Source organism: Chaetodon auriga, chromosome 15 (assembly GCF_051107435.1).
Source record: "Chaetodon auriga isolate fChaAug3 chromosome 15, fChaAug3.hap1, whole genome shotgun sequence".
NCBI classification, from domain to species: Eukaryota; Metazoa; Chordata; class Actinopteri; order Chaetodontiformes; family Chaetodontidae; genus Chaetodon; species Chaetodon auriga.
This window is the reverse complement of record NC_135088.1, coordinates 20,598,731-20,626,503: the sequence shown is the minus strand read 5'-3', so window position 1 is coordinate 20,626,503 and position 27,773 is coordinate 20,598,731. Positions and strand designations below refer to the sequence as shown.

Here is a 27,773-nt window from a genome sequence, read left to right as displayed (position 1 = left end):
CAGTGTGAACTCTGGGCCACATTCTCGTTTTGCTCAAATGAATCTGAATTTGAAATGATACAGTGAGTCAGATATTAAAGCAGAGACTTATTTATTTATTAGATCATTTCTATTCTAACAGAGGCTCCCCACTTTCTACCCAGACATCCGTTGGTCTCCATTCATTTTTACAGCACAGTGACAATCACTTTGAAAAGACTATAAACTCCATCACAATGAAGATCATGTCTGCCTTTATTGTAGTCAAAGAGTCATTATGGCACAACATGCAACTCTGGAAACATTCAAGCTGATATATGATGTTCACTGTGACAGATTTCCAGTTTTCCACTAACTTTGAATTTGATTTTCCTAAAAATGATTTGAACTGAGGGACTAGCTGGAAGATAAGGAACCATTATCTTGGAAAAGGGTTTGCAGAACTGGCTACAAAATTTGTCTGAAATCAGTTAATATAAATAAATGTATTATCACAATTATCAAAGTAATAGTGGCAAAAGTGTTTTGCTGTGTTATTACTGGTAGTTTTTTAATGGATATTATTTATTAACAACAGTAGTATTGGAGTTTGTTGCTTCGGTATCTGTGTCCTGTGATCCTGTGTGACATGATGTGACTGCCCTCTTCAGGCTGAAGATGAACCGTCTCTGGGGGACATGTGAGTCCACAGAGACGTACCGAGTCCAGATAACAAAGGACTGACAAGCCTTTCATTTAATTTCATTATGTTTATGTATAAGGACAACGTTCATTAATCAGCATCCTCGTGCCAGTGTTAGCCAGCCAGCTCATTTTCAGCTGCAGTCCTTTGGCAAGATGTTTCTCAAGCGATGAAGTGACAGGTTAAGAAATCCAAACAGAGCACAGTCAGACCCCAAAATGACAACAATAGCAACAAAGTCCGTCTTCTCAAGATAAAGCATGCAGAAGAACAGGAAGCAGCCAGACACTGTTGCAATAACATGAGGAAAAACATCCACTGTTCAGTAGATTAAGCCATGCAAGCTAATATGAGCCAGCGGGGCATTAAGTTATTAGACACAAAGTGCAATTTTAACAACCAGTAATAGCAAACTTGATTCAACCCCGATCCTCCAGAAAGTTGGGACAGACCTTTCATACCCAATCATTATACTATGACCTGTTACCAGTGAACCTGTTTACCTGTGGAACGTTCCAAACAGGTGTTTTTGGAGCATTCCGCATCTTTCCCAGTCTTTAGTTGCTGCTGGCCTAACTGGTTTGAAACGTGTTGCTGCATCAAATTCAGAATAAGAAGATATTTACAAAAATCAATGAAGCTGATGGGGTCAAACATTAAATATATTGTTTGTGTGCGTTTTTGCAGTTGAGTGTACGTCAAAAAGGATTAGCAAATGATCACATTCTGTTTTATTTATATTTTACACAGCATCCCAACTCTCTTTGAAATGCTAATAGAAATTTCTAAGTTAGTAAAGTAGTGCAGCCCTGCAGCACTATTTTAAAATCCTGAATATCACACTGTTAATTAAATACTAGTAAATAAGTCTGTATTTACTAGTATTGCCTAAGCCATGCAAAGCAGACTATCTGACAGCAGGAATACGACACTGGACAAGTTAGCAACAAACATACAAGAGCTTATAAAATGATAGTACAGCTGGGGTGATTAGTTGATTAATTGACCAGTCAGCTGATTAATTGCCAACTGTTTCGATTTGGATGGACCAACTATTTGTTGGTTGGACAAAACAAACTTTGTGAAGGTGTCGCTTTGGTGTCCAGAAGACACATCTGCTCCTGCTGACCCAAAGCTTCTCATCTCTGCCTTCACACGAAGTTTGAATGAACATGATGTGATTTCTCTGCTCATGTGCAGGCGATGAAATCTGTTCAAGCGATGTGTGAGAGACGTCAAAACAAGCCTTCCCACTTAAACATTCAGTAACAGACACACAGCGAGGCCAAAAGGAAGTGGTATTACATTTATTATAGGGTGGCACACAACACAGAATAACATGAACACATGCTTAAAATGCCATGCTGGATCAGTTTCCCAAAGGCCAGTGTTACATGAGAAGCCACAAGATAAATCCACAATATAATTTCTATAGTGATTATAGATTATTTCCATGATAGACAACAGATGGACACAGTTCAGATGAAGATGAGAGTTAAGGCGTAGGTCTATAGAGTTTGGTCTTCAGTCACATTCTCCTCTAAAATGCCACTTAGAGTATCAGAAAGTTGCCTCTATTTTGATTAGTCGATGCAAATCAAGAAAGTGGAGTTTTTGGCACACAATATAATGGCCAAATAACGAATGACGATTCTTTAAGAGGTCCAGATTCCAAAGGAAAAGCTTTAAAATGTTACATTTATATTGATCATCTAAATATATCTACATATATCTGTGTTCCCTTGTACATTTGCAGTGCAGAATGTTAGAAAGTACATAAAAAAGAAAAAGTAGAAAGAGGAAACTTACAGCTGAACACTATATACGGACACATATTCTACAAGTCAATCTTTGTCTAGATTCATGATATACTATCCCATCACTACTTCCCAATGTATGATTACTACAGTCAACAAACTGCGCATGAAAGTACGAATGACCGCTTCATTGTTTGACAAAGGCACTGTGTACAAAAACAAAAGCTGCTTTCCTTCCTAACAGGACCACTTTGACATTTCGATTTAGATACTTTTACCTGCAGAGTCTGGAAACAAGCACTCACAGGTTCACCAGTCTGGGTCAGATATGTGAAGAACGTAATGAGACGTTCCTGTCAAAGTGTTCCATTTCTCACTTTAAATGTACTCAGAAACTAAATTGGGTGGGTTAGTTTTGTGTTTCCAGACCAGCCATTGTTTCTCTAGCCTAACGACTGCTGAGGAGTGGTCCAGCATTTCTGTCAGGTGTATAAAAGTGTGACAGTGTGCGTCTGATCAGGTTTGACTGACTGCTCACTGATACTTGTTAAAAATACTGGCCTTTTCACGCTGTGATAAAGAATATGACATATCGACAGGTTAATAATATTAATGTATTTGCACCAAGCCAGGCAGTGTTTTCAACAACATTTACTGAAGAGGAAATAGTTGCAGTAAAAGTTGGAGGGAACTGTAACATTCGTGTCAAAAGTAAAAATAACATGAAATTTGCTCAGACCAGGCCTCATGTTTATTCACAGACAATTAAGAAAATGGTGCGGCAGAATAAAACAAAACATTTAAGGTCACAGATTCTGAAAAGTGGTTAATTATCATTCACAATGGGGTTTAAAGAAGGGTGGCCGAACCTGACTGTGTGCACAGTACGCAGCCTGGCTAATGTGGCAAAACAGATCAGAGGTCAGTACGAGAACGTGAAGTTTGAACTTCGTTGTCTTAACAGGCAGCAACAGAAAGTTCATTTAGTTTAAAGAATACTCAGAACGGGTTGAATTCCTGATAAGACCCTGCCATCTAGATTACTCAAACATCCAACTTGTTGCACACTGTGTCGCCACCTCGCAAGTGTTGATTTAACATTAAACCATTGCTTTGGACGTTGCCATCATCAGGCTTTCAACAGACTACATGTAGAAATTAGATTGAGCTGATCATTAGACATGTTGCAGCAGGGAAAATTAAAACTAGTCCAACTGTTCGACTTTGACGTTTACCTAACTGAAGACCAACTGAGCACAAACACCACACGGGGTGTTTACGACCTCATCACATGCTTATCACCCAACTTCATGAGTCACGGACCGACTGAATGTAACATTCAATTCCTGCTTTGTCATCCCCTATTGGGTGTGGTCAGATATGCAACACAGTGGCAACTTTCAACCCGGCGAGGCGTGGGGTTAGAAAATATGTACAGAGTCTGCAAAAGTGAACATCTGAAACAACATCTGAGAAACACGTCATTACATCTGAGAAGGACTAACAATTCATCTCAAGGAAAGAGAAAGAGAAGCAACAAAACGAATTAAAGCTCAACCCTGAACGTCTACCATGTGCAACATGAGTAAGAAATGTTCACTAAGCCTGGCAGGTGGCCAGCGTATCATTTAAAGGGGTAGTACAGATTATGTGAGATGGGGTTGTATGAGATACTTAGCAACAGGCAGCGTATTACCTACAGTGTGCTACAGTTCGAATATTTTCACTGCTTTACCTTGACATCAGACAGCCCCAGTCCAAACCAGACTCCTTTGACAAAAACTAATTTTCTGTCACAGAACACGGGAGTTGTTGGTCTAGCGCCTGTTAGTTAGTTTGTTTGTGTTAATGTGTCACCTCTGTGTTTTAAAGGGTTAGTTCAGATCCACCTAAGTCACACATAACACAAACTAACTATGGAGGCAGCGGCAGACCAGCAACTCTCGTGTTCTCTGAGGTAAAATTACTGTTTTTGTCAGAGGAGTCTGGTACCTTTGGAGAGAGCAATATTACAGACTTGAGCTCCCCGGCAGAAAGGGCTGTCTGACAGCAAGCTAAAGCAGTGAAGCTATTTGAAACAAAGCATACGCTTAAACTAATATTGATTTTCTTAGCTGGGCTGTTTTTTTCAGTAGCTAAAACACATTTTGCTGCTGACCCCGTCCACAGCAGTGCTCTGCATAGCTTCCTACGCCAGTCTTCCTGCTGCTTGAAAACTGAGGGCGTGCCGACTGCTGTCTGCTGCAGGTAATACACTGACTGCACGTAAGTACCTCATACAATCCAACTTCAAATAAAAAAAAACTATCCCTTTAAGACTAATCTTTTCTAAGTATGGCTTTGTGTTACGTGTTTGCTTCGCATTTATATCTGTCTATGTGTCCAAACACGTGACAAAAGTGAGGAGTAAACTCTGTTGTTAGTATAAGCAGATGGTATGAGAACAGGGAACAATATCTAAACATCATCCATCTATAACACAGTGATATACTCGGACAGAAATCGTACTGAAGCCAAACCACGGTCCTAAGGTTTGGGCACTTGAGTGGTGAACAGTCACTGCACATCAGAACTGAGAAGACAGGCAACATGACAACATACCGCGAGGTAAGAATTATCATACAAGTGACTGAAATATCACTGATATTGTAATGTATTGTAAATGTTCAACTCACAGTGGGTGAAGATTTGGTGAGCCTGAATTGTAACAGCGATTTGGTAACCCAAGTTGAACTAATCTAAATAAAATTGAGTCTTAAAAGCAAAGAGGGAATAAAAGCTGCCCACTGCACTCACTAACTCACTAGCCGGGCTCTGAGTATTAGACTAATGGCTGTTTGATTAAGAGGAAGGAGCTGGGACACTCTGCTCCCAAGGTGAAAAAAAAGTCAGAACACCTGTCAGGGAAGTGTTGCCTTCAAGCAGAAGCCTAAAACTCTCTGGAGAAGAAAACAATATCCACATTTCATACTTGAGACTTTCAGTACCTACTACTGAGGACTGTGGTGTTTTCCATCTATAATAACCACATTCAAAGTGGGCCAACTCTGACTTTTGTCTCTCTCCAAAAAACAAAAAAAAAAACAAAAAAAACAAAGAAACAAACTCTGCTTTTGATGACTTGAAGGACTGAGCAGGATTGCAGCATATAATCCTGGATAATTAGTGCAGTGTCTAAAACAAAAACTAAAAACAACAGAAGATACATACAGTCTGGTCCTTTAGAAGTACGGCCCCAGCTTTTTTTCCTTTAGAAAATTAAAAACCTCTTAAAAAATATAAAAAACCTCTTGGTTGGTGTCAAGTGTTTCTGGTCAAAGGCAGTTGCATAAGGGGTTAGAGGCTGAAAAAACTACTGTCATGCTTGAGGCAGATATATGTCGAAGGATTGAGAGTAACGAGTCTGTGGCCTGATTCATCACATGGTTGTTTGGCACTGTGGGCTGATCATCTTCTGGAGCAGAGGCATCTGTGGGATCAGAGGACAGAAGGATTAGCTGGTTTTAACGAGTAATACACTTTAGGGCCAAGCTCACACACGTCGACAAACTACAGCTATATGTTAGATAAGGACAGATTCCACTTCAGCGCCACCTGATGGTCACCTGAATCCACTTATGGCCTTTTATTTTGAGTTGTGACGTTTGCTCGAAACATGTTTCAGAATTAGTCAGAATGTGTGTGTGGTGACTAAATTCAGTTGCAGTTGTGCAGTGCATTCAAACAACAAAAGAACCTGAAGCTCATCTAGATCTGATGACATTTGAAGAAATCCATAAAGACCAGAACTACAGTGCATTGGTCCTGCTTACTCTCTAAGTTGCGTTTATTCGATTTTTAGCCACTTGAAAGCAGCTGAAGAGGCTGAAGATAAAGCACTGACGTTTTATCACCTCCTAAAGTTGTTATGGTGGCTGTGTTAGCAAACAGCTGCCTATTCACACAATAACAGCTATTATACTTTGTTCATCTGCGGGTGGTAAAACTCTCCATGTGGCCTCTAAGGCTGCTCCCAAACTGCACTGCATTCTGCTGCTATTTTGCTAGAAAGTCCCTGAAGACATGAACGATAAACTAACAGCATGGAGGCTGCAGCTTGGCAACATGGAGAACTGTGGAGCGTTGGTGGGTGTTTGTGCTCCATGAACTGCCCTCAGGTCAGCTTTTGTAACATTATATTCTACTGAAAATTGATTTTTTTTTAGCAAATACATGGATCAACAACAGTCCTGTGAGGCAGCTTTGTATTCTATCTTTGGTGCAAGAAGTTCAAACACTCAAATTTTCCAGCAATCATAAAGCAGGCCCTGAAGATAACGTAAGAATAAGATTAAAGATTCACAATTCACAAGATTCACAAGGGTCACTCTCACCTTCGTCAGATCCACTCCAGTGAGGGCGTTGACGGACACCGGGAGCTCAGCTAATAGACGGTTCACCTCTCCAGTGACGCGGCTTCCTTCTCCACTCAGGATGACAATCTCACTGGTCCTGGACAGGGGTGCAGCCACCTTGCCGGCAATCTGATAAAACACAGTGAGTATGTCATTTCAGTGACAAAACACGCCTCATGCCGTCCATACATCTGAGGATGTACAGGAAACGGCAGAAATATACTGTCACTCATTGTTTCCTCTGAGAAAAAGAATTCTTCTTGGGGGTTGAGTGCCTTTGTTCTCCTTCTGAATATGTAACAGAAATATTGGTACCAAAGCCATCTGTGTCTGAGAGATAGCTCTGACCAGTGTGCATGCTAATGCTTCATGGTCCCGACAATAATTCCAAACTCCCTAAATTTCTGTGATTTCTTTTCAAACCAGTGGTGTGTAAATGTACTACAGACCTTGGGCAGAGCCTCCAGGACCAGAGCCGTCTTGGCAGCGTCGCCGTACTGCTGGTAGGCTTCAGCTTTCAGCCTCATCTTTTCAGCCTCTGCCTTTCCCACCGCTTCAATGGAGCCGGCCTCCGCCTCACCGATAAATCGGATCTTCTCGGCCTCCGCCTGTGCCGTCAGCACCTTCTTTGTCCTGGGGTTAGGGTTAGAGAAACAGCACAAGGACTTTACTTTCATTCGCAGTCAGTCATGTGTGCCTTGTGTGAAATGTGCAACTTCATCGGTCTAATATCAATTATTTGACCATGAAAATAATCCCATGTCCATATATGTAATTGTGAATTCTGAATATTTTATATGAATGCAACCAACTGTACTGGGAAAATATAGTTTAGCCCAGATTTACTGCTGATGTGAACTTTGACAGCATTAGAAAACATAATTTCAAAAATGTAGCGGTTGTCTAGCATTAGAAAGACTTGTTGATGAACGCAGGGAGCACGTCTGAATCATGCATTTATGCTGCTGCTGGGACTTGGTTTAAGCACTGTGTCTATAAAGGCATGTTTTCCCAAAAACAAAGGACGAGAAACTGTTTTTTCTCCATTTGTTTCTGCTTTCCCTCCTGAATGGAGCAGGTTTAAACAGATTTTCGTGGTTTTCAGGGTGAGTGAGGGTAATGATAAGTGATAAACTGGCTGCCACTTTGAAGATGCTGTAATTCTATGGGACTCATTTTGCATGATGCTGTGTCATTCCAGCTGAACAGTCTCAAGATGAGTAAACACCTTGAATTATGGCTTCAGGGATGTAACATTTTATCTGGTATTGGTTTCTACTGCATAGTCTCTGTTTTTTCGGGAAGCGTGGTTAAATAAATTTCGACAACTTCAAATAAGGACGGTGACACTTGAATCATGAAAAATGTTAAAGCATTTGGAAACAAATGAAAAGCTTCCTCATGGTTGGTAAGTATTGCAGCTTTCAGACTCGAATGATGATGCTCTGTGAACTGAAGGGTGATCTGTGTGGACCCACTCACTTCTGTCCCTCAGCCAGCTGCTGCATCTTGTAGGCTTCAGCCTCGGCAGGTCTCTTCACAGTGGCGATGAGCTCCTTGTCAGTGCGTTCGATCTCCTTCTCCTCAATGGTGATCTGCTTCTTCCTCTGGACCACCTCGATTTCGATCTCCTCCAGACGGATCTTCTGCTGCTCTTTGGCCGCCTGCAGCTCATAGGCCAGCTGAGCCTCTGCTTTCTAGAGAAGCCGAAGGTTTTATTCACACTTAAGTCTCATGTTTGATTGCTGTCCATACATACAATCTAAGCTATACGAGCCAATACCTTTGTGTTCACTTCCTGATTAAAGGCTGCTTTCTGCATTTCCAGCTCTCGTTTGGAGTCCGCCATTTTTGTGTCAGCTAAGAACTTAACGTCCATCATTTCTTTCTTACACTCAGCTTCCTGTAAAGAACAGTGTGCAAAAGACAAGGACAGGGAGATGGATTATGAGCAGATTGACGGTTTCCTAATGTGATAGCTATTAGCAGGGAATGGATGTTTTCTTCTTTGCGGTTTTAATTTCTTCTAAAGGCCCCTCTTACCCTGATGCCAGCGTCTCTCTCAGCCTCTGCCACTCCAATGTCTGCATCCCTCTGTACTGCAGCTGTCTGAGTTTTCCCCAGTGAGCTCAGGTACTCCACTTTATCATACACATCCTGTCAGGAGGAAAAGTAAATATGAGGGTACACTACGATAAGCTCTCAAAAAATCCAAATTCAAATTAAAAACAGGGAACACGTGTTGAAAAGATAAATGCAGAATGAGGTGAGCCTGATGTATCCACGGTTCAAACCTTGATGGTGAAGCTGAGGATCTCGATGCCCATGCGGCCGACATCAGGTGCGGCCACCTCTCGCACCAGAGTGGCAAATTTATCTCTGTCCTGGTAAATCTGCTCAACGGTCAGGGTGCCTGAAAGGATGGAAACTGTGGTTAGTTCCTTTGCATTCAAATGGTTGCTACCACACTCATTTTTAAGTGCAATTGAGCACACTGACAAAGACAGGCAATATGCCAAGAAAGAGAACAATGGACAAATTATGAGTGAGTATATACATCCTCACTGTTACCCTCTATCATCAACTGATGACGTAGTAAGGATTCAATTCAAATGACAATGCATGTTTTTACACTGTTTTACACATTTTCACCAGCTCCTCTGATGAAGAGGAAGTTAAATGCAGCACCAGCCATTTCTTTCAATGTAATGCACGTCTTCCCTCATTCTGCCTCTACATGCTCACTTTGATCAAACTGACCTTTCCTTGTTCTTGCTTGCCAGGTGAGTGAACCAGATTATGATTACTGTGCATGCTGATATCTGCTGTGTTGAATTCAACCGTGTGTTATGAGAAAAATGTTCATCCTATAATTCACTGGTGGCTTATCTTGCTAGATGTTTTGGCATGACTTTCTTAAAATATAAGCAAATATGTAAAAACTACATAGACTGTTGGGGAAAAAAGCTAAATAAAACAAGAACTCAAGCAATGACAGGACAGTTTTGAGACTACCCACCAAGGATGGCACGCAGGTGACCCTCGAGGGTCTGCAGGATGACACTTTTGATCTCAACGACTGACTTCCCCAGGAACTGCTCACAGGCATAACCCAGCAGTTCATTTTCTGTCATCACCTTCACCTGGTGCCAACGTGGACAAAGATCGTCAGCTGAGCACACATCCACAAACACAGGCACAAATACAAATACAGGCACACATGGGTGTGGCACACAGGAAGACATGACAGATACTAGGCTTTGTGGTATCATTCAACAATAATTTTCTATCTGATCAGTTACCACACATCATTCCTTTGACTTTGACAATTTTAGTAATGTACAGAACAGCTGAAAATAACAAAGAAATGACAACATTTAGAAATGAGAACTCAACAAATGGAAGGAAAGAAAAATCTTACTAAGTCTGCAACGCATTAGTGACGTGGATGCATAAAGGCTGGATTGTTCTGAAATGCATCAAATTATGGTTCATGCAACGTTGCTACTGATTTGGCAAAAACACCTTGTACTGTGGTGAATGGCTACCATTTGTATGTATACAGCAAAAGAGGACTGTAAACACACTCTAAATCAACAGCCTGGGGCAGCACAGCAGGTGCATAAACTCAGGCCTGATCACCATAAATGTAATCTTGTATACAGCCACCTTGACTGATTAAACACAGTTTTAGAAAATATTGGCCAAAACTGACATGCAACAAATTCTATTTATATGGCCAGATAATTAATAATCAATTTATTGATTATTAATTAGTTTATGTTCAAGTTTCTGTAAAGTTTAAGTCTCTCAAAATCCAAACGTGAAATTGCAAAGTGCAAAATTATATTTCATTGCTTCATTTTTTGATGTTTTTAACATACTATATTAGCTATGCATTTTTATTTCAAATAAACTATAGCAGTGCCGACAGCTGCACCTTCATGTCAAACCATGGCCACTATCAACAACTAGATGCTTTACATCTGTGATCAACATCAGAGGATGCAGGCAGAAATTTGACCTCAAACTCATTGATTTTCAGCAAGTGATGGCAAGCAAAACATGCACTTGTCATCAAAATGCTACTTTAACACCCTGTTAATTAAGTTCTACTTCCAAGTGATGATTACATTAAAGAAATTCTCAACATTTTAGCTGGATTCATTTGCAAAGCCAATCACAATTAAGCATTCTACTGTTTGTTCCTGTTACTTGGTCAAAACAATGACCAGAATAATTCAACACTGAGCGAGTTCATGTACAATAAAATGTAATAAAAGGAAAACAATGACAATGACCTGAAGTTTACAAGATCAAAGCAAGGGCAGTCACGGACAGTAAAAGAGGTCACTTATACAATCAGGAAATAAAAAAAAAGGTGTACGACAGGAGGTTTTGGGTGATGTTGTACTCCACTGGAGCTGTGAAAAAAGACAGAGTGAGCTGGGTCCTTAGGCGAGAGGTCTGCACATGGTTTTGTTTTGCAACATGCACTCATAAGAGGAATGAGGGCAACACAAAGTCAGGGAAGATGGACTTCATTCCGAGGAAACACATGTCTGAAAACAGAAAAGGCTGCAAGCCAGCCACACAAACACACAGGCCAGCTCAAACAGACAGCAGGGGGAGCCGTGCCGCGGCCGAGACTGGAATAAAGACTTGGTTGCAATAGTAATCTCTTGCTCTTAACTCCTGACCTCCTACCCCAACCCCCCATGCCATCCGTGACACCACCCTTCCTCCCACCTCCTCCAAACCCACAGCTCCTTCAACAAACAGGAACTTAAAGAAGTGATCTGAAAAGAATGGGGCCCAATCCTTTCCTAATAAATTCCTCAAGTCATGTTGTTGCTCAAGGACAACATACGCTGTCCCTGAAGGCATTTAAAAAAAAAAAAAAAAAAAAAAAAAAAAGCTGATAGATTTGTCAGGTCCTACAGTTGATGTGGACTGCCAACTGGCCAGGAGGCTGTCAAAGTAGACAAAAATACTCCATTTAAAGTCACGTGGCCGAATGTGATTGAAATGGGAGTGTGGTTTATATCCAACTGGTAGACTGAAGTTAAAGCATCCTAGATTAACATTCTGCGCTGGTTTCCTTTTTTTAATTGCAGGCTGCCTCCCCCTCAGCCTAAACATACGTCTCTTTTATTTAAGGACACACAACTCCTGTTGCCATGAGACACATGCTCCACAATGGCTTTGGCTTAGGTTGGACCAATCAAACAGTGGCATGATGAGCTCCTCTGTGAAGTGAACTGTGAGAGTGAGGGGCTGTTCAGCTCCAAACAGTGGGCTCATTGTCAGCATGCATGTAGGAAAACACAGAGAAGAGGAACACTGGCATGACTGTGGCTAAAATACAGAACTACAAAAAGACACAGTGGCATGCGGACAAAAAAACGGGAAAATGAATAAGAGCAGACTGTCATTCACATGGAACCACAGATAATAGTGCTATAATACAAGTTCTTAAAGACAAATTCCACCATAAAAAATACTTCACTTTTCACTGGACTCAGTCTCAGTCGGGGTCAAAGGCAGCTACCAAGAGGTTGGGATTCAGTTTGCTGCTCAAAGACACTTAAACGGGACCTTTCGTTGATGCAAGGGGTTAACAACAGTCCCACCTCAGATACTCACAACTTTTGGCATTGACAGAACCACTGCAACACTAAATAGATGTATTGCACATGATCAGGCTGTATTATGCCTCAATCATATTCCACACAGTATTATGTTCACTTTCTGTCATTCACGTTGTTATAGAGAGTGGCGGTGGTGGAAATATTTGCCTGGTCTCACAGTTGGATGAGGAGGAGGTGTTTACCTTGTTTCATTCACTGTGATAGGAGAGTGACAATTACAGAAAGCAGATGCTCAGCAGTGGAGACAGCTTTACTTTAAACTGTAAAACAGCACACTACTGAGCCCTTCCTCAACTTGTGTAATGCTATTGTTTCCTAAAACAGTCCCCACCAGCATTAGAAACTTAGAGGAGCAAACACAGCCAGCCCAAGCTTAGCTGCAGAAATATGAATCCTGCTGAAGGCGAGCAAACCCTGGTCTATTTTCCATTCAGTCTTTGCTCGTACATTCTTCTGTCTCCTCCATGCCTTGTTCGGTTCTGAGGAGAAATATAAACTGACTGCAGCTTGTGAGAGAAGATCATATTACTACAATCCTCGCTGCACTTAACTGACTAGCTGTCAGTTTTTTGCTTTATACCAAGGACTTATTGACCGTCTGAATGTTTGAAATAGTTTTTTTTTTTTAACATTTTTTCTATATTTTCTTGACATGATATGCTCCTGTTATCTTTGGTTTTATATGGTTTAAGAATTGTGATATAGACAAAGAGAAGCTATAAAAACAAGGAATATCATTATTATATATTTAGTGCATGTCTTTATGCTTTTAACTTCTATTGTGTATCCACAGTTTGAGTGTAGAGTAAATATACAGTGAATTCTATTTTAAGGTGGATTTTCTCTTAACATCTCAGAGTTGGCAACCTAAAGAAAAAAAACGTTCATTTTGTCACTGAACAGGATCAAATAACCAAACAGCAAACACAATAAAAGAAAACAGAAAACACTGAGATTGACACTAAAAAACACATCAGGCTCTACACAGACCCCTTCTCTTGATACACTACAATCGAGTTCAGACGGAAAATAACACTGTGTCAACAAGGCGCAAGGGCCTACACTGCTACGGGTACCAGTGAGACGATGAAATACAAACCAGGAAGTCGAGTCTGACGGCTTGTCAGACACAGATCTCTAGCTGAATTGTGCCAATTCTGTGGTGTCGTTGAAATGAATAATGAGGCTGCCTTTTTGACACAGTGTTACTCTCAGTCTGATTCCAGGCTGGGTCACATGAGTTTAACTAGGTGTATTCTGCCCAGATATGAGGGAAAATCATGCAGACAATAATTTGACCCAACATCTGTATGTATGTCTATCTTAGCGTCTTAATCACAAATACAGGTGTGCATCTTTACTTGAGCCCTCTGTATGAAATACCACCTCTGCTGTGATTATGGGGTGATGCCAGAGAAAAGGAGTGGGGTGGGGAGGGGGAGTGGAGTCTGAACTGGCATTCCCAGAAAAGTGTGGTGATTTACCTGAGCCACCCCAGTGACAGTAATAGCTACACCCTCCGCTGTCTCTACATCCTCACACTTGGGCTGCAGGGTCATAATCTCAAGCGTTATCCTGTGAAGAATGTGGAAAAATATAAAATAAAAATTGACATGTTCGGAGGGAAAGCAAATGAAGGGAAGGGCCAGAACACAAGGAAAGAAACAGGACAAAGTGAAACCATTCACCCAAGGACTCCAGATCACGAACAACGGAGCAAAATGAGATGCTACCCAGAGCACAAACCCTGTACGATTTAGGGTTTTGCCTGAATTTGCCTACAGTGTTATTCAAATAACTCAATTTTTATATTGCATTGGGTTCTTCAAATCATCTATTTAGCCATTTCTATAGCCTTCATTTATTGACCCCGTTGCCAAAGGTGACTCAGAGTTCAGCAAGTTAGAGACAGCTGATTGTCTCCCTTCCACTGCCAAAAGAAATCAAGCCATGAAGATGAGAAAAACAAATACACATAGAGGTTAGCTTGTTAGTTGAACCGCTTTCCTGGGTCTTCCTTTGGTCTCGAGCACCAGCCCCTGCTTTTTTCTTTTGGGCTTTTGAAATGTATTACCTGAGCCACCCCTGTCACATCCAGGGGAACACCCTCCGAAGTTTCGATATTCTCACAGCGACAGAGGATGGTCATAACCTCCAGTGACATTCTACGCAGGCAGACAGGCAGCCGGGAATAGCAGAGGCAAAACAGTAAGTTGGACAACAGCTGTTAGGAATGTCAGTAACCAAGGTCAAGAGGAAGAGGGAAGAGGAAGGGGGTAAGAGACACAACCTTGACCTCCTGTTTTGCTGGTTTTAGCCCCACAGGCTGTTTTCATGTCTGATATGACAAAACTTAGAAAAGCAGAATTGTCACAGCTACCACACAGCTTGTCGTGTCTCTGCCTGTTAATGCATGATTGAGTAAACTGGAACAAAGAGCAAGCTTCGTCAATAAAAACCCAAGTCAGTGTTGAGAGGATTCTTGATCCCAGCACTTCTCCAAGATTACATTTGATTAGAGATTACAAAGGAATGTCCTCTACAAACAATATCTGTACTCCACTCCAGTACTAGTTGGATGGAGTGTTTATGCAAGATTAAGTTTCAGAGCTGATAAAAACAGCCAGAGCTGTTCTGTTACAATAAACACTGACTAGGATTCATTGCTGTCTGAGGCAAAGAAACGGGACGCTGATTGCAGCAACCCTTGGATGAGAAGACTTTCTGGTTAACAGCTCCACCTCCCACTCTTTCCAGAAGGATTAGATCAATGAGTCACAGGCCTGGACATTAACATGATTACTGCATGAGCGGGAAGCCACACTGCCTCCCTTTGTTTTTTCTAATGCTGTCAAGCTACTGGCTCATATGCACAGGGCTTTTAGCTGAAGTGGTTGCTACTCTTCAGAGATCGTCATTCCTGTTTTTATTATCCAAGAAAGCGTCTGAAATGTTGACCAAACTGCACATGACCAAAATGCGGAAGAGAGGAGTCGTGGGACAGCCTGTCTCTAAATGGGGATTTATAAATCCAGGGATGCATCAACCTTATTTTATTATCAAGCTCTACCATTAAGTTTCCTAGCAACTAAAGACAAAGAGCGGCACTTAATGGAAAATGGGTAACCTGAAGGAGACACACCGTGGCTGAGACAGGATAAGATCGACACCAGACAATGCAAAGCAGGTTAGCAAAGTAGAAAACAAGAGGCAGGCAAACACCAAATGACACATCAAGTAAAACCAGGAGCACTGGAGACAAGCATTATCATCACAAGCTTGTTCATGTTCATAGGATTGTTGTGTGCTAACTTTGAAATAGTTTTGTACAACCCTGATTCCAAATAAGGTGGGGCACTGTGTAAAACATTAAAAGAAACAGAATGAAACGATTTGCAATTCCTTGTTGACATACTTTAAATTGAATACAGTACATAGACAAGATCATTAATGTTGAAACTAATTACCTTTACTTTTTTGTAAATATATCACTCATTCTGAATTGATGTCTGCCTCATCTTCCAAAACAGCTGGGACGGGGTCATGTTTACCACTTTGTTACATTAGCTTTTCTTTTAAAAACAATCAGTAAGCATTTGGGAAGAGGATTCAATAATTCAGTAACTGTTGAAGTTTTGACAGTCTTCTTTACCATTCTTGCTTGAAATACAACTTCAGTTGCTCAACAGTGTAGGTCTCTGTTACAGTATTTTGCACTTCATAATGTGCCACACATTTTCAATGAGAGAGAGGTCTGAACTACAGGCAGGCCAGTCTAGTACCCACCCTCTTTTACTCTGAAGGCAGGCTGCTGCAACTCATGCAGAATGTGGCTTGGCTTGTCTTGTTGAAATAAGCAGGGACGTCCCTGAAAAAGATGTCATCTGGATGACAGCTGGTACACATGCCATGGGCACTAACACACTCCATACAATCATAGATGCTGGCTTTTGAAATTTGCGCTGGTAACAATAGATGGTCCATTTCCTCTTTAGGGCAGAGGACATGACGACCATGATTTCCAAAACCAATTTGAAATGTGGACTCGTCAGAGACCACAGCAGACTTTTCCTCTTTGTGTCAGTCTATCTATGATGAGTTTAGGCCCAGTGAAGTCTGAGGTATTTCTGGATGTTGTTGATACTGTATATGCTTTTCACTTTGCATTTGTAGATGCAGCAATAAACTGTAAACGGCAATAGTGTACAAAGTGTTCCCAAGCCCACGTAGTTATATCCTCTATACAGTCATGACAGTTTTTAATGCAGTGTTGCCTGACGGATTGAAGGTAACAATCAATGCTGGTTCTCTTTCAGTTCGTTTTGTGTCTCAATATGGGAACACCTCCTGCTCAAATAACATTACACCAGCTCTGATGGGGTGGCACCAGTGACCCCGATGTCAGGAGCGAACGAGCCCCCCTATATATTAATCTCCCAGAGAGACAAAAAGTGAATGCTATGAAAGAGAACTAAAGGTTATCAATATAGCTCTGGTTCTCCAATTAGCACGAGTGAGTGTCTCACCAGACCAAGCAATCTGTGAGGGAAGCAAGGAAGAGGTGAGCTTGTTTTGAATGATGGCTGATAAGTCCATAACCTTGGTTTTTTGGCCTTGCCCCGTACGTGCAGAGATTTCTCCAGATTGTCTGAATCTTTTGATGATGTTATGGACCATAGATGGTGAAATCCCTAAATTTGCCCATGCAGCTTCTTACAACCTCACCTCATCCTTGCTCGAGACTCGAGACATTTGAGGAATCCCCTTTCATACCCAATCATTACACTTGACACATGTTACTAATTAACCGGTTTACTGGTGAAATGTTCCAAAAAAGTGTTTTTTGCACATTCCACAACTGCCCCAGTCTTTTGTTGCCCCTGTGCCAACTTATTTGAAATGTGTTGTTGGCACGTAATTCAGAGTAACTGTATATTTACAAAAATCAATTCAGTTTGACCATTAAACATCTTGTCTTGTCTGTACTGTATTAAACTGAATATGGGTTGAAAAGGATTTGCAAAACATTGCATTCTGTTTATATTTAGGTTTGACACAGCATTTCAACTTTTTGGAGTGGGAGTTGTCAGAGATGTTTTGAACCAAACATCTCTTGCTATCCAGGCATTTCAATGAAAATACAAATAAATTTGTGATCACTCAAACATGAAAAAGTCTTGCAGAAAACTGGCCACATTACAGCCCAGACTCAGTAAACAATTTCACTGCAAACAAAAGCTGCTTCATTGACATTAACTTGGTGACTTTAAACCCAGGGCAGAGTACACAGCTTTAAGCAAGTCTGCCTTTGAGAGTCGGCGTTTCAGCTGCAGGTTTTCACCTCTTGACTAGGACTAGACTTGATTAAGATCAGACTAAGGATTTTGTTTTGTGGTTTTAAGCTCTGGCAGAGAAACAGAATCCAAATTACAGTTGTTTGTTTATTATCAAATAAAAACACATGTAAATCATTTTTAGTTTCTTTTTCTGCTTCAGTGTCAGTGGTTCAGAGTAAGACCTCAACACACTACAAGGCTAACAGTTAATTTTTGTATCATTTTGTAAATATTATTTTTGTAACATTCCCTGTCCTTCCATTATGAACCATCTGTTTATCTTTCCAGCGTTTTCTCAGAAGCTGGTTGGTTGGAGCCACATTTAAAAGCAGCTGACAGTGGTGATGATCCGCTGTGTTTACACATTTGGTAAACATTCGTTTTTTACGATTGATGTCTTTTGCCTCAGTTGAACATTAATGCTGTGTTTGTTTGTTTATTCTTAACTGAAATGTATAAGGGTAGGAAAGAAAAATGTTTTCTTCTTAAAGGAAAATATATTTTTCAGGGTATCTGCAGTTTCACAAGGCAAACTTCAAAATTTCAACATTGTTGATAAAAAATTCCACTATTTTCAAAGTGAAAAAAAAAAGTTGTTATTCATAGTATATGAAGTATAATTTTGGCATTATTCTTCATTTATCTTACTGTAAACACATCCCATGACAATTACTACATGAAGCATTTGTTTGGAACTATTTTCATCTATTGATTAGTATATATTTGGTGTCCTGGAGAATATTTATAGCATCAGGACAATGTACTGTACATGTGATTGACTCAAAATAAACTACAGTGGCCACGTTCATCAGTGTGTAAGAACATGTTTTTAATAGTTTTTGGACAACAATGGAGCTCTATGGCACAGAGGAATTAGCTCTATGTATGTAAGGGCTATCAAAATTGGCCAAAGCACATAGGCTTGAACCATTCAAATATCTCATGTGAGAGCAGCTGTTACAGCTGTTTTGTTCTTCCCACAATCGAGTATCAATTTTCACAGCTGAGTGTTTTTTGTTGTTTTACAATTCCATTACGTATTCAAATTCAGAATATTCTTTAACAGCCCTGATGTATATCACAGGCTGTAAAAAAAAAAAAAACAAAACACTGCGAAGGGAAGGGAGTCTTAATACGTATTATGTCGAAAGTCCAGTTTCTTTTACATATTATGCAGAGGAGCCTGTGAAGTTTATATTGTGCTTAAGATGCATACAGAATAAGACCTCTAATATCTTGATCTTTTCTGTTTTTTTGTCCAGACCTGCAGATACCCTCTTCTTTAAAACTTCTTGTGTGAGTTCATGAGCACTGTGCCACCAAGGACTGAATGGCTATGAAGGATACTTAAGCATTTTCTTTGGTCGGGAGCCAGAGCAGACAGATCTTACCTCTGGATGTCAGAGATGAGCCACCAGGCCCAAGCCCAGCCTCCCACAACATATGTCTTCTGATCTGAGCCACAGCAACCACCTTTTGGAACAACACAGATGAAAGTCACATGGTTATTATCAACACAGACAAAAAACGTAGTAAGCATCAGTTAATGTTCAGTCAGAAAAAAATATGTAAGTGACCAACACAAATGCAACAGAATAGCCAATTACAGGGAAAATTTCATTTGGATTGTTAAGACATTTAAAGCAGCTATAACCAATATTTTACAAAACAACGTATCAAATGATAATGTGAAATGCATCATTGAGGGTGAATAAAACTAGCAGTTGAATCTGTTTATGGTGAGTTTCAACATGTTGTTCAGCTGTCCAGCTGCAACTTTACTGTTTTGGTTCACTCTCACAGCTTTCATACCAGTGTTTTCAGCTGCAGAACGCAGCCACTACGAGAAAAACAGGTCTAATTCCCACTGTACACTACCTGCTCAGCACCAAACAACAGACACACAGTTAGAGACTAGCGGCTAAATATAGTGAAGCCAGATATTTCCCTCAAGAGTTGGCAGTAACCAAAAACAGAGTGAATACTGGACTTTGCAAGGTGGCAACTCAAACTGAATGCTAATATTTAGGGTTGGGACAACATGCTTATCTATCAATTCAATGCTACAATTTATTGTGATTTTTTTTGTTTGTTTTTATAGAAAGCAAGATCATGGGAAACCATTATAGACTGTAAAACCTGAGTCATATTTGCAAAAACAACACACTTACTGCATTTGAAAGTGCTACAAAAGTGCTACATTTAGCTGTTCCTGCTCACTAAGTTAGTGCCTGAAGAGAGTAATACATCAAACGTGAAATAAAAAGTGCTCATTTAGTGGTGGATATTTTTCCAAACCCATCAACTTTTAGTTTCATTTTTGACCCTTTGAGGTTGCTGTAGCTGGTCAGTGTGCAGTGTTTAAACTGCAGAGTGGCAGACTGATGAAGCTAGGTCAGCAACTATTTGTTTCCACATAGCTTAGGAAATGTATGCACGCAAGTCTGAGCACATGTCATTTTATGTCAAGCATGTGAAGTCGTTTGTTAAGCTAATATTAGTGTGGTTGCTAATTTCCATTGATGGAAATTCCATCATGTATTAGCTCAAACTAATGAACTAAACACACACACACACACACACACACACACACACACACACAAAAAAAAAACCCTCAATACTTGAGAGAATCAACTTTTTTTCCCCCTTGAAAACTACTGTATAAACACACTGTTTTCTAAGTTCTGAATTCCCCATATTAAATTAAAAGGTGATAACATATCAATGATATATCCATAACTTGTTAAAAGTAACTGCATGTTCAATATCATAAGCTAACAGCTTCTAATACTGCCCCAATCACTAACCAATTTTTGGCTAATTTTGACACGTCTAGAGGGAATACATTTATAGTAGATACAATACACAGTCCTATATGTAACTATAGCAGCGAGGTCACATGATAACAAGATCATGTAACATGGGAATCCAACTTGCCAGGTGTCAAGTTATGTACCAGTGTCCATGTGACAGCTGCTGCGGACCAATCAGCATCCTATGAGCAATTGCTGGTAGCTACAGGTGGATGTGGTTTAGGTGTGTCCACCGGGGGACTTTTTGTTTAAATGGTGTCTACTAAAGAGCTTAGCATGAATGCTGCGCTAACATCTATGAGGAGCAAGGAGGGAACTGAAGATTTTTCACAATGGGAAAGATGCTTTCGCTCTTCTCCCATCTAGCTTCAGTAAGAGTTTTGCTCTCCTACTAAGTCATATGGTTCATTAAGCTGACTGGTTGACTTTAGGCCGTGATAGAAGGTGATAGACAGATGGCTCATCCAGTAGTCTACCAAGCATTTTTTGTCAGCTCTTTTCCCAACAGTTTCCATGGATGATTTCCCAGATGGTTCTGTGAAACAAACCATCTGGCACGTCAGGTTAAGCAGATTTGGTTGAGATAGAGACGAGAAAGATGGAGGCCAGATCAAACAGTGACCCACTTCTCATGCTCTGCAAGTGGTTTCATAGGGGAGATGATCATGTGCTGTTCAGCAAACCACAACATGCACCAATACATCTTCAAAACACTGCACTAACAGTGTTTGCTCCACTGACGACTGGCACACTAAGAGCATTCACTTCAACTATGCTTTAAGGGCACTCCTCCCTCCCCACGCCGTCACAACAGCGTGACGTTTTTTTCCCCAAAAAACACCAAATCAAGCCAACAAGATGTTTAACAGCTGAGTGTTCTCGATAAAAATGTTTAATTCTTATTGACCTGCTCTAATTTTCGTAGATAACACACACAGTCAACAACACACATTTTCTAATTATCATGTTATTATCATGCAACAACATGCAGAACACAACAGAAACATCTGACTTCCCTCTAAACATGACAGTGTTGAAATGTTTGTAACAACAGTTTAAGTGAAAGTGAGATCTTTCTAGATAAGATGTAAGTTAGGTTAGGCAGCAAATATTATTTCCACTCACTGGCGTCAGTCTGATAGTTTAATCTCAAGTGTTAAGTGTGACATTCCCAGCTGTCACATGTTAACAGACAGACAGGAGGGGGGAGGAGCTGGGCTATGTTTATTGACAACCAAAAGTTATAGCAGGACATACTGACCCTCATCTCCGGACACACTGCTAATGTTTTTTTTTAACATTTTTGTCAACAGGGCTGTTGCTTTTAGGGACATTATGTGAAATTTCCACTCGAAAGGAGAAATCTCACTCTCTGACACAGTGACAGCTTCCCATTCCTCACATTACAAAAATAATGCACTTTCCCAGTGTGATTCAACAATTTCCTACAGGAAACAGTGGCATTACAATGTGTAGACCGAGGAAAGAACAATGAGCTGTCATGTGACTCTTTATGTTGCCACATTTCCCTCGGCTGTGCCTCAAGCAATTCAATATAAAACTAAAAAACAAGTTTAGAAGGATTTAGTAACATTAGACACTGTTTTAATGAAGAAATGTGAGCAGGACAGACTTTTACTATTAAAATCCACCTGACTCCTGCCAAACACCATTGCCAGCTAAAGCATTAACAGGTTGAGGACTTCAGACATGCTGGGCATTACACACACCACCTCAGTAGTTGCAGTTTACCACAGGCATAACTGAGATTCCTGACTGCATTCACTTCAGTGGGGGGAAGGGCTCTGTGTGAATGAATGAGAATTTACAAGGTAAAATGAAGGCTCAAAGTTAAAAATATCCTGTCATCACCTTTAGTTTTCTCGATGCAAGGTTTTGTTCATAACAAGTAAGGCAAGCTCACAACATGCAGATAGGGTGGCGCTATTTCTTCTTTTGCTTTTCACATTAGGCCAAAAATGGAAACTGGGTTTTAGCACTCAAAGGCAGTACATTCTTTTCACATTTGTGAAATTACTCTGTTTCAGAATCAGGATGTGCAGCTCACGCCCACTCAACTCTGCTCTCAGTCATCCTTCTACTATGTGGTAACTGACACACTCAAATGTTCAAGTTTGTACACAAAGGAAAACCCCTTGGCTGTTTCTCTTTTTTGTTCATCACAAGTGGATTACACAGGAAAACTGCCCTAACCAGTTACAGAAGAGTAGTGGAAACCTTTTTACGCAAACCATTCCCAAATTTGGATCGTACTGTTACTTGACAACATAGAAATGACACAATGTACAGAATTGATATTGTGATCAGAGATTGGACTCTGAGCTCAGAGAATTCTGAACAAAAGAAAATCCAATGCCAGTCTTCGGGATCAAACTTTGACACAAAAGAGGGCCCTGGCCTCTGGTTTTTATATAGGGACCCTTGAGAGTAAGAAAGTCTTAGGGGTCATGTGAGATCAGCTGAGGAGTTTATCAGCATCTGTTATGACACCCACACTTTTACGGAACCATGACTCCAACCACCACATCCTGCACTTTTCCAGAGATAGTCACTGATAAAACAAAATTAAAATCTGTGTGAAGAGTACTTCAGAGAATGAGTTCTCCGTTCATGTGTTGTGTGTTTAATTGCAGATTAAATTGTTGATATTTGTGCTTCAAGCATGAGCAAGTAGGCTTTGTAGTTAAAAAGTTTTGTTTTTAACAGTTTTAAGAGGACGTTTACATATGACTATTTTGTCACTATTTTGTTGTGGCACGAACTGCAGATGGAGGTCCAGAAGTGATTTTCTGCAAAATCAAAATGTCGATGTTTTGCGCCTTTTAAGGCTGCTCAGATCAATATCCAGTACAGTTTATCCAGTACCAAAAGCTGTTGTTCATAATGGTGAAAAATTGAAGAAAATGACAGAAAAAGTGGGAAAAAATGGCTTGTTAACTGTCTGCAGTTGGGAGGAGCGGGTCAGATAATGATGTCATATTAGCTATTGTTTTAAATCTATGGTGACAGATTTAAAGTAATAGATACAAGCAACACGACAAACACTTGTAAAATCAGCATTAACAGTTTCACATAAGACAGCTGAATGTAAATAATGTACCCTGTCTTGTTTAATGACGATCCACGTCTTCAGTGGCATTACAGTTGACCTTTGCGAGTGGGTAACAGAGCAAACAATCGCAATGTAAACGCCAACATTCAGCATTATGGCGCTGAACATTTGCTGCTCGGTTAACCCACAGGAAAACAAAAGCTACGCACCCTGGCAAAGACAAAACAACAGTTATCGTTGGTTAGATCTACTGCCTCAATAGCAGGCAAATCTTTCACTTCAGTTAAATTGCTCCTCATCATCATGTAAGGGTCACATCTAACATATGATTGGATTTTCTGTTTACACCTTTCTCTTGTAATTTCATTAAAACTAGCACAGTAAGAACTTTGCTCCAGCTCGTCCATTGCTGTTTTCACTTCCTGCCCTCCGTCTGAATTTAACGTCACGTGTCTGCACACAACCTATTGTTGACGTATAACTGGGGGTCTGCGCGGGGTATTTTGTTTTGAAAATTTACTGGATTCTCTACATTGTTCCTGTGTCTGACTTCCTATCTGGCTTAATCTGCTGTGTGAAAATGGACATGTCATCTGTCCAAAATAGACTTGGCGCGTATTCTCCGCGAAGCAGAGCGTAGATATGCTTCTGGGACGCTGCTGAAATGAAGACACAACGCGCACAGTGGAATTGCACTCATTGACAAGAATAGCAGCGATCAGCCCCGACATATACGTTGTGGACGGAATGCGGAAGTTATGTCCTTGTGGAAATCAGGGGTAATGGTAACCTATTGTGATATATCAAATTCATTATGTTTATAACAGTAAAATAAAAACTTGTCAGCAGTACAAACAGCACTACTAATGGAACTGGTCAGAACCCCACTGCAAGATGACAGCAGCATCTCACAAGCCTGAACACGGTCTCTAATGTATATATTTATGCTTGATGTGCTAACTATCTACCTCAATCATCATAAATACAAGCCAGATGGCCAACATAACTCCACGCAAGTAATTGGTAGCTGACAGTATTTAGCTATATAGCAAACAACATAGCATACTGACATTTTCCATAGGAGGATTTGTGAGTGAGGACATTTTTTTGTTTATTTCTTTTAGTAGCGTGAAAGCTGTGTTCTTGCTAACTTTAACTGGGTACGGGAAAAATCCCCCACCTTTAATCTTCATCTTGTCGACATGAAAAAAGGTAATTACAGGTACAATGTGAAAGATATGGCTGCCTGTCGAAGGTGGCACTAAACCAGTGTTTCCCAACCACTGTGCCGTGCCATGAGAAATCATCAGGTGTGCCACTGAAGATTATCCAATTTCAGCTGATTGGTGCTCTAAGGCTTAGAGCACCAATCAGGTGAAATCTTCCCGTGTGTCTTTCATCAATTCCTGTAAGAATATCAGCTTTGCCTTCAACTAAACAGGCCCAGGTTTCACACTGAGTAAGTAAACTGAGACTAGACTTTCATTATAGTTCAATAAATAGACTTTTTGTGACATTTTGGTTTGGTGGTGTGCCTTGTGATTTTTCTAATGTAAAACATGTGCCGTGGCTCAAAAAGGTTGGGAAACACGGCACTACACAAATAGGGGGCAGCACATCACCAGAGTGACCGCTAACTGCTGCTAGCTACACACTTTGCTGAAGCTTACTTTAGCTGTAGCTACTAGCTGCTTTTGTGAAAAGCGTCACTGATTAATACTATGGTATGCTGAATGCGGGTGAATATAGCGTCTTGGGATGAAGGGCGGGGTGCTACAATGGACATTTTGAACTCAAAATTATTTATATATATAATGTATATATGATGTGATGAAAATGTAGACATGCATGGCATTCATTTTGAATTGGCTTCTTGCGGAGACTGAGGCGGAGGCTGCTCCGCCCCTGTAATTTAATTAATGTAGGTGTATTCCTCCTGCAGCAGAGCCACCATATCCTGAAATCTCGGTTCCTATAGTTCGTCCTCTCATGGCTGCTTCATTCTCACTATCAAATGCCCAAAATAAGAAAAGATGCGGAACCAAAACCAATCAAATGCCTACTGACGAAAATGGAGAAAGAACATTAAACCACGCATTACAGCAATGGCTAAATATATTCTAATCGAACATTAAACACAGAAAGCAGGTGGATTTATTATGAGAACGTTACTGAAATATTTCTGAGAAGAACCACTTAACATTGGCACAATACGATGTTATTAAGGCTCGGCTCTGGTAGCCATTTGAAGCCATTATGGGCCTGATGTTTGTAAATGATGTGAACAGCTAACGTTACATATGACGCTACGGACACGAAAACAACAGGGATATTTGCCCTCTTTTTCTCTCGATGTACATCAAATGGTTAGGCGGTTTGTTGACTGTTAAACGTTAATGCTAGCTTCTGTCACAGTTTGATACTGATATGACGACCTCTTCAAAGAACGGTTAGGAGACCGTTTTTAATTCTTTTCCAGGTTCGTCTCTATCTTCGAGCCTGGCGAGCCAGAAAGGGGCTCAGGGAGCTAAGACTCATCGTCTGAAGAGCGTTAACGTTACCTGAAACCACAAGGGCCTCGTTGGGTCCAACGGTGTGGCAGTTTCCCATTTTACCGACGAAAAAAACGTGTATCCAAACGTACTCGACGCATACAAAAGTAATTTGACCTATAAATACGTTTTTTTCTCCCACCAACTCTCGATTATCGATGATTTATTTTAACTGGAGACTCGAGGAACCGTTGCATCAAATCGCGCGTTACAAGACTGAAGACTTCCGCTGACGAGTTTCAGAATAAAGGTAATATCGAAGAGGAAGCTCTCAAGCAATGGTTTTGATTTTATTTTTAAAGTTCCATTGCCGTCCCTCTGTCCTTTTGCTGTCGCTTGACTAAGCTGACCAGATACCCCTCCCATCCATTGTGCCCCTCCCCCGCAGGAGAGGGATACCGTACCCTAATCGTTGAATGGGCGTGGTTGTTTAAATTTCCTCTCACGCAACTAACCTAAACAAGAATCACTGTAATTTTCCGCAGAGAGATGTGTGTTTATGGTTACTCTGCCTTGTGTTTAGCGACCTGTCCACCTGCCATTTATGTCCTTTGTTATCATGAGCATGGTCACAGATTGTTTTGATCGCTACAGTTTTAATATATGACATGTGTTAGTTGTTGCAAGGACACGCCGAATTCAGGCGGAGAATGTGTTATACTGTAAAATTGTGCGATAAATCTCATATTGTGTTTTGAAATATGAAACTGTCATCCGTTTTCCCATTTTAATTCTCCATGACAACAAGCAGGTCGAGTGCTTTGGGCAAAAGCACAGATATTCAAAGCAGTTTGTCCTGATTTTCTCCTGATGCGTTCACTGTAGTGTATCTACACAACCACAATCTCTGACCTTCATTACCAAAGTAAGATTTGGTGGGTTACAGTAATGCAGGAAAGGTATGATGACCCTTCATCAACGCTTGTAATCACAATATAAGACCTGTATGATACTTTCCAGGGAAAACCTGAGATAGTGCCACCAATTGCACTTAAGCAGTTGCCTCTGTATGCGTGGAGAACCAGCAGATAACCTCTAGACCTCAGCAGAGTCAAAGTACTGGACTGATTTTGATCAGTCAGATTACGATTGATGGCTGCTTATTTATGGCTGCTGTTAAAGTGGCAAATATCTTTTCCCACTATCATTTAATGCTCCCTCAAATGTTTCATAATTCAATATGTCACTGATGTGAACACCAATCATTACCATGCCATGATATCCTATTTTCCAGTTCTTTAAGCTTCATTGAGTTCATTCTTTGTTGCCACGTATTGTTTTTTTTATTCACTCCATATCTGTGTCCTTGTGATAATGTCATGTTTTCCATATGGCTTACAGATGGATGTCTGAGTGCTGCTGCTGCAATACAAAAGGACAAAACATGCTCCAGGGCAGGAACTGACTGGGACTATCCCTGGACCACAACTCCACAGTGGTCCTCTCCAACCAGCATGTGAATATCCCACACTGCAGCCTCTAGCAAGGTTGTCACAGGACCTTAGAGCTGCATTCGCAACACATTCCTGAGGTGAA

General features: G+C 40.6%; 1 protein-coding gene across 2 annotated transcripts; it reads right to left on the bottom strand.

Moving 5' to 3' along the window:
* Positions 1-1,952: 1,952 nt before the first annotated feature.
* LOC143332373 (flotillin-2a) lies at positions 1,953-26,455 on the bottom strand. Of its 2 annotated transcripts, none has more exons than XM_076749740.1 (11): positions 26,247-26,455; positions 19,191-19,272; positions 14,538-14,628; positions 9,832-9,955; positions 9,107-9,225; positions 8,856-8,969; positions 8,596-8,715; positions 8,295-8,509; positions 7,262-7,445; positions 6,792-6,941; positions 1,953-5,887 (listed from the first exon to the last, which is right to left on the bottom strand). In XM_076749740.1, exons 1-11 carry the CDS (start codon positions 26,293-26,295, stop codon positions 5,837-5,839), a joined length of 1,299 nt encoding a protein of 432 aa, XP_076605855.1. In that variant the 5' UTR covers positions 26,296-26,455; the 3' UTR covers positions 1,953-5,836. The 2 variants fall into 2 exon arrangements, with proteins under 2 accessions (XP_076605855.1, XP_076605854.1); XM_076749739.1 differs by lacking the exon at positions 14,538-14,628 and adding an exon at positions 13,948-14,038.
* Positions 26,456-27,773: the final 1,318 nt, after the last annotated feature.

Coding starts and splice junctions, on each gene's coding strand:
- LOC143332373 (XM_076749740.1), bottom strand. CDS start 26,295: ATGGGAAACTGCCACACCGTTGGACCCAACGAGGCCCTTGTGGTTTCA. Junction 8,970..9,106: donor TCCTCAGCTTCACCATCAAG/GTTTGAACCGTG, acceptor TCCTCCTGACAG/GATGTGTATGATAAAGTGGA. Junction 5,888..6,791: donor CTGGAGTGGATCTGACGAAG/GTGAGAGTGACC, acceptor CTGATCCCACAG/ATGCCTCTGCTCCAGAAGAT.